Source organism: Rattus norvegicus, chromosome 1, assembly GCF_021556685.1.
Source record: "Rattus norvegicus strain SHRSP/BbbUtx chromosome 1, alternate assembly SHRSP_T2T, whole genome shotgun sequence".
NCBI lineage: Eukaryota > Metazoa > Chordata > Mammalia > Rodentia > Muridae > Rattus > Rattus norvegicus.
In genome coordinates, this window is record NC_141534.1 from 164,501,262 (window position 1) to 164,517,537 (window position 16,276).

The 16,276-nt window shown below is 41.0% G+C and overlaps 1 protein-coding gene across 2 annotated transcripts in view; it reads left to right on the forward strand.

Moving 5' to 3' along the window:
• Rsf1 (remodeling and spacing factor 1) overlaps positions 1–16,276 on the forward strand; it is a 115,269-nt gene that overhangs the window by 31,231 nt on the left and 67,762 nt on the right. For both annotated transcript variants that reach the window (XR_015624338.1, NM_001427468.1), the window contains 1 exon segment: positions 9,320–9,411. Coding sequence is in view for 1 of the 2 variants with exons in the window: in NM_001427468.1 (NP_001414397.1) it covers positions 9,320–9,411 (92 nt within the window). In the remaining variant the exon portion in view is untranslated.

Here is a 16,276-nt window from a genome sequence, read left to right on the forward strand (position 1 = left end):
AACTAGGGAAGCATCTGGAACACATGGGCACTGGAAAAAATTTCCTGAACAAAACACAAATGGCTTACGCTCTAAGATCAAGAATTGACAAATGGCATCTCATAAAACTGCAAAGCTTCTGTAAGGTAAAGGACACTGTGGTTAGGACAAAACGGCAACCAACAGATTGGGAAAAGATCTTTACCAATCCTACAACAGATAGAGGCCTTATATCCAAAATATAGAAAGAACTCAAGAAGTTAGACCACAGGGAAACAAATAACCCTATTAAAAAATGGGGCTCAGAGCTAAACAAAGAATTCACAGCTGAGGAATGCCGAATGGCGGAGAAACACCTAAAGAAATGTTCAACATCTTTAGTCATAAGGGAAATGCAAATCAAAACAACCCTGAGATTTCACCTCACACCAGTGAGAATGGCTAAGATCAAAAACTCAGGGGACAACAGATGCTGGCGAGGATGTGGAGAAAGAGGAACACTCCTCCATTGTTGGTGGGATTGCAAACTGGTACAACCATTCTGGAAATCAGTCTGGAGGATCCTCAGAAAATTGGACATTGAACTGCCTGAGGATCCAGCTATACCTCTCTTGGGCATATACCCAAAAGATGCCCCAACATATAAAAAAGACACGTGCTCCACTATGTTCAGTGCAGCCTTATTTATAATAGCCAGAAGCTGGAAAGAACCCAGATGCCTTTCAACAGAGGAATGGATACAGAAAATGTGGTACATCTACACAATGGAATATTACTCAGCTATCAAAAACAACGACTTTATGAAATTCGTAGGCAAATGGCTGGAACTGGAAAATATCATCCTGAGTGAGCTAACCCAAACACAGAAAGACATACATGGTATGCACTCACTGATAAGTGGCTATTAGCCCAAATGCTTGAATTACCCTAAATGCCTAGAACAAATGAAACTCAAGACAGATGATCAAAATGTGAATGGTTCACTCCTTCTTTAAAAGGGGAACAAGAATACCCTTGGCAGGGAAGAGAGAGGCAAAGATTAAAACAGAGACAGAAGGAACACCCATTCAGAGTCTGCCCCACATGTGGCCCATGCATATACAGCCATCCAATTAGACAAGATGGATGAAGCAAAGAAGTGCAGACCGACAGGAGCCGGATGTAGATCGCTCCTGAGAGACACAGCCAAAATACAGCAAATACAGAGGCGAATACCAGCAGCAAACCACTGAACTGAGAATAGGACCCCCGTTGAAGGAATCAGAGAAAGAACTGGAAGAGCTTGAAGGGGCTCGAGACCCCATATGTACAACAATGCCAAGCAACCAGAGCTTCCAGGGACTAAGCCACTACCTAAAGACTATACATGGACTGACCCTGGACTCTGACCTCATAGGTAGCAATGAATATCCTAGTAAGAGCACCAGTGGAAGGGGAAGCCCTGGGTCCTGCTAAGACTGAACCCCCAGTGAACTAGACTGTTGGGGGGAGGGGGACAATGCGGGGAGGGTGGGGAGGGGAACACCGATAAGAAAGGGGAGGGGGGAGGGGGATGTTTGCCCGGAAACTGGGAAAGGGAATAACACTCGAAATGTATATAAGAAATACTCAAGTTAAGAAAAAAAAAAAAAGAAGTGAGACTCAGGAAGTGCTGTAAGGGAGGGCAGTCAGACAGAGGTAATAGAGGATGTCTTACTCAGTACGCTCTTTGGTCACCTGTAGCTGAGTGTTCCCTGTGAGCTACAGGAGAGTGTTGGCGTATTTTATTTTCTCCACGATGGGTTAAGTCCCTAGGATGTTGTCAGTACCCGAGGTGAAGACTTAAAACACACTTGCACTGGAACTCTAAGTACTGAGGATGTGTAGGGAAGAGATGAAGGGGTGCGCTCCCAAGGGATTGGTTGAGCATTTAAAAAATGGTTTACTTAAGTAGAAATTTTTTGGTAATAATTAATAATAACAACTTTTAGGCAATAACAGGTATTGTGCGCTCGCCCCCTCCCCCTCCCACTCTCCCTCTCCCTCTCCCTCTCTGTGATTTTAGTTTTCCTTTGTGGTACTTCTGTTTATCTCTGTAACCCAAGCATCTTGTCTTATTTTCTGCATATAGATAGCAATAACCTTTTAGTTTTATCTGTCCCCTATGGGATCTTAACCATCTCATGGACCTTGGAAAATGTTGAACAGGACGAAGGCAGCAATGATGGGCTCAAGAGTTCAGAGCACTCAGTACTCTTGCAGAGGACCTGGGTTCAGCTTACAGCACCTTCATGATCTCCTACAACCTCCTGTATCTCCAATTCCAGGGGCTCTGATGCCCTTCTCTGGGCTCCTCAGGCTTCTGTATGCATGTGGTCCACACAACCTCACCAAAACAAACACATACACATAAAATAATAAAGCATCAGTTTGTATAGTGAGTTTTCCTTTGCCTGTTACTCAGCCGTAGTGCAATTTTGTTTCAGCTGTGACTCTGTCTTGCCTTGGTCTCTGCTTGTAGAATTTTCAAGTTGAACGTGGATGTAAATCGATCTTTTAAAAAGTTAAAGTCAAGGAATGTTTCTCCTATTCCTTCTGTGGATTCTCATTGCACTTAGAATAGAGTCTAAACTTGAGTGGTTTAGAAAAAATCCAGATACTTAAACAAGTCAAAGGCTTTATTAATTTGCATTCTGCTTACTTCTCCAGCTAGGTCTTTGTTTGTCAAGGTGCAGTCGTTAGTCCAGGGCTTCTCACATGTCAGGTGGGAGGCACTGCGTGTCTCCAGCATTGCTGGACACTTGGGCATGTCTTGAGGCTTTACATGCATCTCTTTCTTGCCTTGTACACTTTTTTCATTCACTTGCTTGGCGTATCCTTTTCTTAACTATTGTTAGAGAGGCATTTCCTGGTGGCATTAACTCTGTAAAATGTGGCAAAAATTTCAGCACTTGATACATGTAGGCGAAGGATTTCAACTGGTACTGGTTTTTCCATTTTTAAGTGGTCCTCAGCTTCTGTCCATTGGTTGGGTATCTGTGTCTGTCTCATTCAGCTGTTTGTTGGACCTCTTGGAGGGCAGCCATGTCTGTAAGAACCATAGCATCAGTAATAGTGTCAGGCCTTGGAGCCTCCCCTTTGAGGCAGATCCCAAGTTGGGCCTGTCACTGAACCTCCTTTCCCTCATTTTTTTTTCCCTCATTTTTTCCCCTTGTTTTTCCTCTGTTTTTGTCCCTGCAGTTCTTTCAGACAGGAACAATTCTGGGTCAGAGTTTTTGACTGTGGGATGGCAACCCCATCCTTCCACTTGATGCCTTGTCTTTCTACTGTAGGTGGACCCTACAAGTTCCCTCTCTCCACTGTTGGGTAAGTGAGGTGCAGTCCTGCTAAGACTGAAGGAGTCTTTGGAAGGGTGGCCTCACACAGTGCTGCAGTTCTACAGCCCAGCTGTCCTTGAATCTATCTAGCATTTGTACCAACTACCTTGTTTATAGTAAATACATTCTGCACTTTGGATTTGGTGTCATCTGAGCAGTTTGGGTGTATTACTGTGTGGGAACAGAAATTCCATGCTAAATAGAGCTCTGAAAATGGAAGTAGTGCAAGGAGTTCTTTCTCCCCTGCCTCATGGCTGTTCTTGGATCAATTAGTTCAAAATAGTAATAAGCTGGTGTAGTTGTTTATAGTATACTTACCTAGAATTTTTCTGGGTCTCAGACCTTTTCAGGGGTTTTAAGGTATAGTATAGTTTACAGTCTTTAGCCATTTCACTTGCTTTTTGGAACACTAAGGTGATTGGTTAAATGAACTCTTTGAAGGTGAGGTATAGGAACACAGGACAGTCACGTCAAGGGCCAAGTGACCTGAGGGGATCAGTCTCTATTCTAAAACTGCCCCACAGCAGGCTCTAAGGACTGGGCAGCAAGTGAAGCTCTCGTCAGCTTGTTTTCCAGGCACTGTGTCTAAAACCAGTGTTCTCTCACCTATGACCAAGATAAAATAACTCTGAATCGATCTCTGCTCGTAGGTGTAGAGGAAATTTAAATAACAGACTCTTAAAGGATCAAGGAGGAGATTAGGCATTATAAGCTGCTGTAATTTATACCATTCCAAAAGCAGAATCTAAGTAACAGACCAGACGTGCAGAAGCAGCAACATTTTAAAGACTTTATAATAAAAAGACGCTTAGAGAAGTGTCAGTGTGGAATATCTTTGGGCAATTGGGCCAACCCTACAGTCTGCATTTTTCCACTTCTGCCCCATGACTGTGTCCTCTGGCAGGATCTTCATGACTGACCCCTGGCCTTTACTTCTTGTTTTGGAATCTTTCCCCTCCTGAGGCCTTAGGAGGAAAGGGTTCTTAGTTCAGTTGGGACAGAAATCTATGCTTTTCAGAAAAGAATGGTTTGAAGTTAGTAAATTGTTTCAAGGTTTATAAGTAATGCTGTGGAAGTTAGGTTATTTAGAAAATGTTGTAGTTGACAAGTGAATAAAATTAGAGCTTTGTCAATGTGTAGAAAATGATCATATGATTTAAGAATGTAGTTAATACTTTTAGTCAGGTGTAGAGGCACAACTTTTAATCCTAGCATTCAGGAGACTGGTGGATCTCTGAGTTCGAGGCCAACCTGGTCTACTGAGTGAGTTTCAGGAAAGCCAGGGCTACATAGAGAAACTCTGTCTTGATAAACAAACAAACACACAAACAAAAGACATATAAAGTTAGGGCTGGCAAAATGGCTCCGCAGGTGTAAAGAGGCTTGCTGCCAAGCCTGAGAAGCTGGGTTTGATCCCCAGGAACCACATGGTGGGGGAAGGACTGACTCTGGAACTGTCCTCTGACTGTCACACACTTTTTCATACATGTATCTATAACACATGCAATCAATCAATCAATCAATCAATCAATAAATAAAATTAAATAAGATTAAATAAAGTTTTTAAAGAATAAATAAAACCAAAAAGCTAGCTTGGCTCTGGTCCTAGAGAGATGGCTCAGCAATTAAGAGCTCTTGCTCCTGTTCTAGAGAACTGGCGTTCCGTTTTCAGTAACCATGTTGGCTGGCTCATAAACTACCTACTACTCCAACTCCAGTGACCGCTTCTGGCCTTGGTGAGCATTTCCACTCACATGTACATATTTCCACACAGACACATAAATATATACATAACTTTAAAAAAGCAATTGAAAGTAGCTTCGTTCTTTACATTCATTAGCCACATATCAGATCTCCGTAGCTTCATGTGGCTGAATGGCTGCTGTGTTGGAAATTGCAGATACAGAACACATGGTTATGCCACAGTGCTCTATTAGGTAAGCAGCTGCTTTAGCGAATGTTGAGTTTCATACTATGACAATTTTATTAATTTTCAAGCAAATTTTGGAGGTTGCTAAGGACAAAGAGCTAGAGTTTCACACAAGGTAAGCATGTGCTGTATCACCAAGCTAGCTATCTCCCAGCTCTATTTTTTTCTTTTGAAATGTTTGCCCATTTATTTTATCAGTTAACATATTCATTGCTCTTAAAGATCATCACATTTTAGTTGTCTTTGTAAGCAAAAATTAAATAAATTTTGTTACTGTCTTAGTCAGTGTTCTGTTGCTGTGAAGAGACACCATGGCCGCTGCAGTTCTTACAAAAGAGCATTTAATTGGGGCTGGCTTACAGTGTCATGTGGCTTCACTCTATAATAAGAGCTAGGACCTTAATAAATTCAGTAATACTTATGTTTTTATATACCTAAATTAACATAATCAAGATTTGTAAAAAAGAATGAGAAACATGATAACTGTGTATTGATTTTTGTTTTCTCTTAGCTTTTTTAAAAGTAGTGCCAACAGAATAAACATTTTTCATGATTTCTGTGTGAGGTGGTAGGTAGGTATAAAAAACCTGGTGTCTGAGTCACCACTTGATGCAGGCAGTATGAGCAGCAGTGACAGTCTAAGAATAAAAGACATGCATGCCTACTGTTTTTGGAACGCCTGAGACTTAAATTTCCCAGTCATTGAAAGATGAAGTTGATTCACATGGAAATGAGCTCACAGGGACTCACAGGCAACAGGCAAGGAGAGGGTTAATGGGCATCCAACAGAAGAAAGTGATTTCTATGAAGGAGTTCAGTGTAAATGTGAGAGAAATGGATTGGGAGTTAGACTGAAATAATTATCAGGACTCTGAGACAAGAAGTTTAAATTTATATAAGTATTTTGGAGCTATAAATAAATGTATTTACCAACTGCTAAGTTGGGATATTGGTTTGAGTATAGACTATGTTTAGCAGTTCTTTTTTTTTTTTTTTTTTCCTGAAGTGAGGAGGAGGTTGAAGGTTTGGGGGGTAGTAGGCTGAGGTTAGAAGGTAGCAGATTGAGATGGGGTTAGGTAAATCATGGACTTAATATGTTTGGGAAACGAAAGAGTTGAAGGTGATCTTAGTTTCCAAAATTCATAACAATCAAAGGTCTTTGAATTCTATCTAGCATTTTACTGTTTCAGAACTCCAGGAGATAACCAGTCTTTTAATACAGATTAGAAAGTCAAGGTTCAGGGTTAAAGGTCCTAACCTCTGACATAGGCTGGGAGAACTAGAAATGAGCCGGGGTGGCGTTTGTTTGCTGTGCTTTGTCTTTGGCCTCCCTCTTGGGTTAGGTGAGCCTCACTCGGGTTTTCTTCTCTGCACTAGCAGCCTGTCAACATTCTCTTGATCTTATTTCCTAAACCATGTCTTTGTAGTTCCGACTGCTCTCATCTTTGTAGATATTTTCTTGACTTTACATCAAAATTTGACCCTATACCATAAAAGCAAGCAAATGAAAGCTTTTGTTTTAAAATCTAATTTCCTCTCATTTGGTTATTGAGATATTTCAGAAATACAGAGCAGTCTCTGCCTCAACTTGTAAATAAAATCCGTCTTCTTAGCTGGCTTTGTACGCTGTCTGTATGGTAAAGTCCCTGTCTGAAGTTCCATAGTCTTTGGAAGTTCACTGTTTTGTTTGTAGCATTTACATCTCCTTTTGTTTCTATATGAAATTCTCCCTGTCCATCCTATCCTATAGGTTTTTATCAATTGATTTTATCTTTTTTTTTTTTTTTTTGGTTCTTTTTTTCGGAGCTGGGGACCGAACCCAGGGCCTTGCGCTTCCTAAGTAAGCGCTCTACCACTGAGCTAAATCCCCAGCCCCTTGATTTTATCTTAAAGATCATCACATTTTAGATGTCTTTGTAAGCAAAAGTTAAATACATTTTGTTACTTAGTGTTCTGTTGCTGTGAAGAGACACCATGGCCACTGCAGCTCTTACAGAAGAAAGCATTTAATTGGGGCTGGCTTACAGTGTCAGAGGTTTAGTTCACTGACATCATGGTATGGAGTGACTGTCTACATGTGCCTAGCCTACCTGGGGAAGACTCACGCATGTAGGCTCGCTCAGGACAAGGACTGTTTTCATTTGCTGATAGTAGACTCTTAGAAATTGTTGAATGGGCGAATGTTAAACTTCCAAGATATGTCAAGTTGGAAATGGTTTCAGAAGAAAACTCCTGGGCTGGAGAGATGGCTCAGTGGTTAAGAGCACTGACTGCTCTTCCAGAGGTCCTGAGTTCAAATCCCAGCAACCACATGGTGGCTCACAACCATCTGTAAAGGGATCCAATGCCCTCTTCTGGTCTGAAGACAGCTACAGTGTACTTGTATATATAAAATAAATAAATCTTTAAAAAAAAAAAAAAGAATGTCAGCAGAAGAAAACTCCTGAGAGAATGAGGACTGTGGAAAGTTATTTCCCCATCTTAGAGTGGTCTGCACAGTATTCATATTTAACACCATATTAGATCAAACATATTGAAGAATGCGCAGATTTATTTCTAAGATACTCATAGTGCTCCATAAGGGCAATTAACAAATACTGAGAATCTTTGCTATTAAAAAAACATTGTGGGAGCTGGAGAGGTGGCTCAGTGGTTAAGAGCACCGACTGCTGTTCCCAAGGTCCTGAGTTCAAATCCCAGCAACCACATGGTGGCTCACAACCATCTGTAAAGAGATCTGATGCCCTCTTCTGGTGTGTCTGAAGACAGCTACAGTGTACTCCTATATAATAAATAAAATATTTTAAAAAAAAAACATTGTTTTGGTCCAGCATCTTCTTAATATTTGATTATGGAAAAATGTAAGTAGGATACCTGTAATTTCTTTTAGGTTGCTAGTGGTATTTGGGAAATAAAAAATTTGGCAGGTGTATGTGTTTTATATTTCCCTTGGGTCTAACTAATATAATTTAAAAACAATAAGATCAGACATGAGGGATAGTTAGAGGAACTCTGGTTGTTTGCAGTGATAACAGAACCTGAGGGACGACAGAGCAATTTTTTGAAGTTCCTAATGAAGAGGAATTAAATTACTGTCTTTTAAACCAGAGACTAAGAGTCAAACCCAGTGAGGGAAGAGAGTTCCTCTTAAAGACACTGCCTAATGGTTAGACCTGTCTAGAGAGGGGAGCTTCGGAGGATTCCTTTTCTTTTTCTTTTCTCTCCCTACCTCTCTTTCTATTTTTCTTTTGTTTGTGAAGGCTGGCAGGCAGAAATCTGTAACGTGCTATATGCTACAGAGACGTTTAGCTCATTAGGTGGAAGTTAGATTTGAAGGAAGGGTTCTTTGTTTGTTTGTTTGTTTGATAGTTTGAACACTGTTAGACCAGTTTCTGAAATGCCCACCAACCTAATATGTATAATCTTCAATTTCTTTCTCACTGTGTGAATTTATATGTTGGTCTGGAATCCAAATGGATAGCATGAGGAACACATGAGGAATTTTAGTTGTATAGCTAAGTGCTTTTTGATGGTTATTACTTATTGTATTACTGTAGATTGAACCTGGAGCCTCAACATGCTAGGCAGTGTGCTTTATCTCCGAGCCTCATTTCCAGTCATATTAAAACTGAACCAGATCAGTTTGGAGCAGTTTTCTGTTCACAGAAAGTGAAGCAGAAAGTTCAGGGCATTGACTTTGCTCTGCTGCCCTACATGCGCCCCTCATCCCTACCCATGTGGGACCTACATTGCATGGGGCTTGTGCAACTATTGAACTACTGTGACTTTCTCTCTAATTTCCAATAGAATTATTAATTATGGTTTGAAATACAACTGTTCCCTATTAGTGCTCTCATAAAATGGTAGTCATTTTTCACTCTAGTTCTGACTTTTAGAACTCAACGGATGCAGAGAGAATCAATGTCCTATGTTTTGAGAAAATATTTAGGGCTGGAGGAAGTTGTTTGTTTGTTTGTTTGTTTGTTTTTAGAATCTTAAATATCTGTAAATATTTTATTTTGTTGGCTAACAGTAGTTTTCCCTTCATTTTAAGTACCAAAAGAATTGGTGGAGCTGCATTTGAAGTTAATGAGGAAGATTGGCAAATCCGTTACAGCAGACAGATGGGAAAAATACTTGATCAAGGTAACTGCAAATTACCTTTCCTGCCACTGAAGTGCTATCCTTGTCTAACATGAATTGGTATTTGCATTTAATAATATGCTTTTAAAACAATTTATTAGTTATATAATATGACTGCACTCCATGCTATTATTGTATGTAAGTATGTGTTGGAAGACGACACTATATGTATATTTAGTTTTGGTTGTTTTGGAGAGAACAACTCTGTGACACTATGCAGGCTTTGAATTTGACATACTTCTGCTTCACAACGCCCAACTAAGCAACAGCTCCATCACTCCTTGAACGTGCTAGACAAGAACTTTACCACGGTAGCATCTTCATTTCTAAGCTTAGGCTAAAAAGTTGGGCCTTTTTTGTGTGTCCTGAGGTTTTTGTTTTGTTTTGTTGTTTTTTTTAAAGCCGCCACCTCTGTAGCCCAAGCTGGCTTTGAACTCCCCATCCTCTTGGTGTCTGTCATCACAGCGCTGGGATTTTTGTCACATGCCATCACTTCTACTCTCTCAGAACTTTTCACATTTTCTCTCATTTTTTAAAGTCATCCTGCTCAAATCCAATACCCAGGGAAGTTATTTTTGTTTAAGATCACCCAGAAGTTGAAGACAGAACCTGACTTTATCATTGCTTTGAAAGAGAAAAATCTCTAAAATCTGTTAGGTTAGTAGGAGAGACTTCTAAATTACCCATTGAGTCAAAAAGTGAAAACCGTAAGTAACAGGACAGCTTGGGTCGTCTCAGCTATAAGATGGATACTACTAAAAGCAAAATCAGTGCTTATGTAGGGTGACTAAACCTTCAGTCTTTCTGCCTCTACCTCTGAGTAGCTGTGTGCCACCATGTGGTGCTGGGGACAGAATCTTATCTTAGGCTCTGCCTGCTAGGCAGACGTTCTGAAAACTGAGCTCCACTCCCAGTCTCCCACTCAGACTCATTGTCCAGAATCCCATCCAGACGATGAGAGCTGCATACAAGCGTACTTACAGCAGCCTAAGTCTGTGTGTCTTGAACTAAATTTACACGATGTGCAGTGGTCGTATTGTGACTTCTGTAACCAGAGCATCGGTTCTCAACCTGTGAATCGTATGTCAGATATCTACAGTACTGTTCACGTTTACAGCTCTAAAGTAGCAACAGAAATAATTTACGGTTAAAGGCCACCACGCCAGGAGGAACTGTATCAAGGCTGGGACCCACTTCATTCGAGTATTAGGTTACAGTTTTAAGCTGTTGAAAGGACTTATCTTGTCCGTTTAAAAATTTTTAACCCAACCTGTGAGATGGCTCAGTGGGTAAAGGTAGTAGCCACCAAGTCTGATGATCTGAGTTTACTCCCTGGATCTACACAGTGGGGTGGGGTCCTGAGAGTTGATCTCTGGCCTGCCTCTCATGCTGGAAACCACACAAAAATCAAACAAATAAATGTAATAAAAGTTTCAAAATATTATCATTCCTGTTTTTTTCTGTGGGGGAGGAGGATTGTAAGAGTCTAAAGTGCTGTGAAAAGAGGATTTGGACAAGAACTCTTCTTTTCATAGTAAAACCATACATTGGGTCATCTTTGTTGTATTTTATACCACATACAACAGCGATTTCAATCAGTTCAGTGTCCATCAGATGAGGAATTGGAAAGGCCCCCATCCTCTGCTGATTGAAGTAGTCAAAACATTGACGAAAGTCAACGGGGGAAGGAACGGAATCTTTCAACTCTACATTTGTAGGACTGGCTTTTGAATAAAAATCAAAATAAAATATATTCAGCTGGGGATGTAGATCGGTGGGTAGAGCCCGGCCTAGCATGGCAGAGGCCCTGGGTTTGATTGATTACTAGCATTGCAGAAGCCTGCCATCCCAGGCCTTTTAGAGCTGGAAGCAGGAGGATCACAAGGTTTCAGATTCAGTCTCTAAACGTAGCTATAGGTCCCCTGGGCTACACAAAACCCTGTCCTTAGAACAACCAAAGGAAAGGCAGATCTTCCTTCACACACACAAACACACACGTACATGCACACGCTGTAATTTTAAAAGAATAAATGCTAATAACAGGTCAGTTAAATGGCTCAGGAGGTGGTTGCTACCAAGTTGTTGACCTAAGCTTTATTCCCTAGACCCACATAGTGGAAGGAGAGAACTGACTTCTTCAAGTTGTCCTTTGACCTCCACATGTGCCTTGTGTTAGGTTTGCACCCACACATATGTCCATGCATGTGCATTTGAGCATGCACACACGCATGCATACACAATAAATTTATTAATTTTCAACATAAAGTGCAGTAAAGTTGGCTTAGCTTTTCAAAGTTTTTATGTCATGGAATTTTCTAAAAGCAAAATTAGGTAAGATTTAATTAAATTGCTGAAAACAATCTGTGAATGATAAATAATAATTTTTTAGCTATTCAAGTGCTTTTTAAAATACCAGTGAAATTGTTGGTTATTCCTTTTGCAAAATGATTAATTAATGAAGAGGGTTTGGAGCTTAAGAAGAGATGCTGGGATATCAGGACACTAGTTTAACATTATTAAAATTGTTTTTGTTTCGAGGCAGGGTCTTATTTTGCAGTTAGACTGGTCTCTAGTGTGCAGTCTCTCAGCGTGCTGAGGTGATAGTACAGTCTGCCTGGGAGAGATTTAATTTTCTGTGCTTTTTAAATTCTTGTTTGTTATTGTTCTGAGAACTGAGGTAGAAGTGTGGTCTGTTTTAATCCTGTCTCTGTTGTTAGCAGACTTTAGTGTTGTGAATGAGTTAATGTGTTTAATGATTCCCACTGTCTGAACTGCTCTCAGGCTTTGTAAGATGTGGGGCTTGCTCTGTAGACCAGGCTGGCCTATAGCTCACAGAGACTCCTGCTTTAGCTGGGAGTTAGAGGCCACTTCTAGTTCACCTGTTCCTAGTTGAGACACATTCCCTCAGGCTCTCCCACTGCCTGCTGTTTAGTGCGCTCACAGAGTTGATTATTCACATCACAATCCGATCAGAGAAGAGACTTCATACTCTTTAGCAGTAGTCACACTTCCCCTGCATTTCATAACTCGAACTTGCTTGTTCTGGATATTATATTTAAATGGGATATATATGTAAATTATGTGTAAGTCTCTATATCTAATCTATATCTATCCCTCCCTCCCTCCTTTCTTTCGGTGGTGGTGGTGGTGGTGGTGGTGGTGGTGGTGGTGGTGATGTGGTTTCTCTGGTTGTTCAGGAACTCACTTTCTAGACCAACATAGCCTCAAACCCACCAAAATTTACATACTTCTGCCTACTAAAGTGCTGGGATGAAAGCCCCACCTCCAGCTAAAGTTATTTTTCAAGATTAATTTACCTGTTCTGATCTTGGATTTCCATATGAATTTGGGATCAGTTTACCAATTTATAAAAAGTTTCACCTTGAATTGGTGAAGCGGTTGTTTAATCTAGATCATATTGTGGTGTATAACTATCCTAGCAACATAGCTTCAGATCCATAAGAATAGTCTGTCATTTCATTCTTTTTTAGGTCTTCTTCAATTTCTTTAAAAAATGTTACATACTTTCCAGAGTTAGGTCTTAAATACCCATTTGTTGTACCTCGTTCTGTATAACATTTTGCTGATGTCAAAATCTACAAATACTCAATTGCTTAAATAAAAAACCATTGTGATTGCATATAGCATCCCTATATATGCGTTCTCTTATACATGTTATTAAGTTGTTTTATGTATATGGGTGTTTGCCTTCATATCTATTCACCATGTGTATTGCATGCCTGGTGCCCTCAGAGGCTAGAAAAGTGTTTCAGATCCCCTAGAACTAGAGTTACAGAGTGTCGTGTGCTGCATGTGGGTGCTTGGAATAGAACCAGGGTCCTCTGGAGGACCAGCCAGTGCTCTATATTCTGACCCATCTCTGTAGCACCTGTTTGTTTTTGAGACAGGACATCACTATGTAGTTCTGGGTAGCCTGGTACACTCTTTGTCAGTGGTGCTCAACCTGTGGGTTGAGACCCCTTTGGGGAATAGACCAACCCTTTCACAGATATTAGATATACTGTATATCAAATATTTACCTTATGATTAATAACTGTAGCAAAATTATAGTTATGAAATAGCAACAGGAATAATTTTGTGGTTGGGGGTCACCACAACATGAGGAGCTCTATTAAACGGTTGCAGCATTAGGAAGGTTGAGAACCACTGCTTAATGTAGAACAGGCTATCCTTAATATCACAAGAGATTCACCTGCCTTTGCCTCCTGAGTATTGGGATTCAAGATGTGTACCACTGTATGTAGCTCCTGCTTTTTTATCCTGAATGCTTTCCACCTCATCACTTTGAGCCACTGTGGTAATTTTAATAATATACTCCCCATATTCTTGGACATCTGAAAAATTGGTCCCCAGTTGGTGACACTGTTTGGGTAGGTGTAGTAGTTGATATTTAATCTCAACCTAGGGTTTCCACCCCACCTTTGATCATTCCATACCCAGATAAAAGACACACAACCTTTATATTTATAGCAAGCCTTAATCAGCACTAAAGCTGGGCAGACATCTATCCTCTAAGCTATTATGTCTACTTCCCTGCCTATAACCCCACAATATGACTTGCCTTGTTCCAGCTGATCTGCTCTTAGCTCCAGTTGACTAGCCATCATGGCCATGTCTTTAACATTCTTACACCATGGCGTCTTTTCTTTCCACCTTCTCCTCTTGTACTCTCCCTTAGACCCCAAGCCGAGGAACCCAAATGCCCACCTATCATGTGCCCAGCTGTAGGCTGTCAGCATCTTTATTTAACCAAGAGTTTTCTATCAAGAAGAAAGGTCACACTGTGGGTGGGGATTCTTTCACCCCTGTGGGCGACCAGGTCTTGGGGGGCAGTATTTAGTATAACAATACACAGCAAACAACCAAACCCCAACAGGAAGGTTAGGAAGTGTTGTCTTGTTGGAGGAATAATATCACTGTGTGGCAGACTTCGAGGTTTCGAAAGCCATGTGTCATTTCTAGTGTATTCTCATTGCTTGCTTTTTGAGATGTGGTTCTTGGTTGCTACTCCAGCTTCTGTGTCTGTCACTATGTGGTCTCTGTTACTGTTGACCCTAACCATTTGAAACTGTAAGCCCAAAATACACCCCCCTCCCTGGAAGTTGCCTTGGTTGCAGTGTTTTATCATAGCAATAGAAAAGTCTTAAGACTCCTTTAAAGACTGATATTTTGAATTAAGAATCTTTGTTTTTGGGGTTGGGGATTTAGCTCAATGGTAAGGCCCTGGGTTCGGTCCCCAGCTCCGAAAAAAAAGAAAAAAAAAAAAAAGAATCTTTGTTTTTTTTCTGGTCGGCAATTTGGGAGAGGAAAGGGTTTATTTTGCTTGCACCTCTGATCATAGTTCATCATTGAAGAAGCCAAGGCAGGAGCTCACTTAAGCTGCTTATTGGCTTGTTCTTGATGGCTTGCTTGGCTTGCTTTCATCTTTCTTTTTCTTTTTTTTTTTTTTTTAATTATTCACTTTATATCCTGTCTGCTGCCCTCCCTCCCAGTCACTCCCTCAGTTCTTCCCCCACTTCCCCTCCCCTTCTCCTTTGACTGGGTTGAGGCCCACTGATTATTCCCCCACCCTGGCACATCAAGTCACTGCAGGACTAGGCACATCCTCTCCCACTGAGGCCAGACAAAGCAGCCCAGCTAGAAGAACATACCTACCGACTGGTAACAGCTTTTGGGATGGCTCCCGTTGCTGGGGACTCACATGAAGACTGAGCTGCACATCTGCTACATATGTTCAGGGCCATGGTAGGTCCAGCCTGTGTATGCTCTTTGGGTGGTGGTTCAGGCTCTGAGAGCCCCAAGGGTCTAGGTTAGTTGACTCTTGGCTTTCCTCTAGAGTTCCCATCCTTTTCAGGGCCTACAATTCCTTCCTCGACTCTTCCATAACTAGCTTATGTTTGGCTGTGGGTTTCTGCATCTGAGTCAGCTGCTGGGTGGAGCCTCTCAGAGGACAGCCATGCTACACTCCTGTCTGTAAGCATAGCAGAGCACCTTTAATAGTCAGGGATTGGTGCTCGCCCATGGGATGGGTCTTAAGCTGGGGCAGCTATTGATTGGCCTACATTTCTGATAGGATAAGGGTGCATTGGTGTCCCTATCACTCAACTGGGATTTCTGCCTGGCTACAGGAGGTGGCCTCTTCAGGTTCCATATCCCCAAGTCTGTGAGTTACAGCTAATGTCACCCCTATTGATTCTTGAATGCTTTCCTTATCCCATGTCTCTGTCACATTTTCAATGGCTTCCACTTCTCCACCCCCTGCCAGTTGCAGATTTCTATTCATTCTCATGGCCATATGACCATCTCTCTTGTCCCTCCCCACACTTGATTCTGAATCCCCCACTCCCTTCCCTATCCCGTCCCACACAGTTCCTTCCCTCCATTTGCTTCCTACAATTATTCCCCCTTTAAGTGATATTCAGGCATCCTCTGTTGGGCCTTCCTTCTTGCTTAGCTTCTTTGGGTCTTCTGTTGAGTGTAGCATGGATATCCTGTGGTTTTGGGCTCATATCCACTTATAAGTGAGTACATACGATGCATGTTATCTTGTTCTGGGTTACCTCACTCAGGATGATATTCTCAAGTTCCATCCTTCCTCACTTAACCATTATTTCTTGAATGAATGAATGAATGAATGAATGAATGATTTTAAAATAGCTTGTCAAAGACATAAAGACAAATCTGTATCTGTGATGTTTTACAGACTGAAAAACAGCAGATTTCTCTTTATGATAGTAAAAGAGAAAACTGTTGGTGTTTTAAAAAAGGAGTATTATACTTGCCCATATATTAAATGTTATTTCCTTCTCTAAATCACCAAAATGGGCATACCTTGTTGTATGAGCCC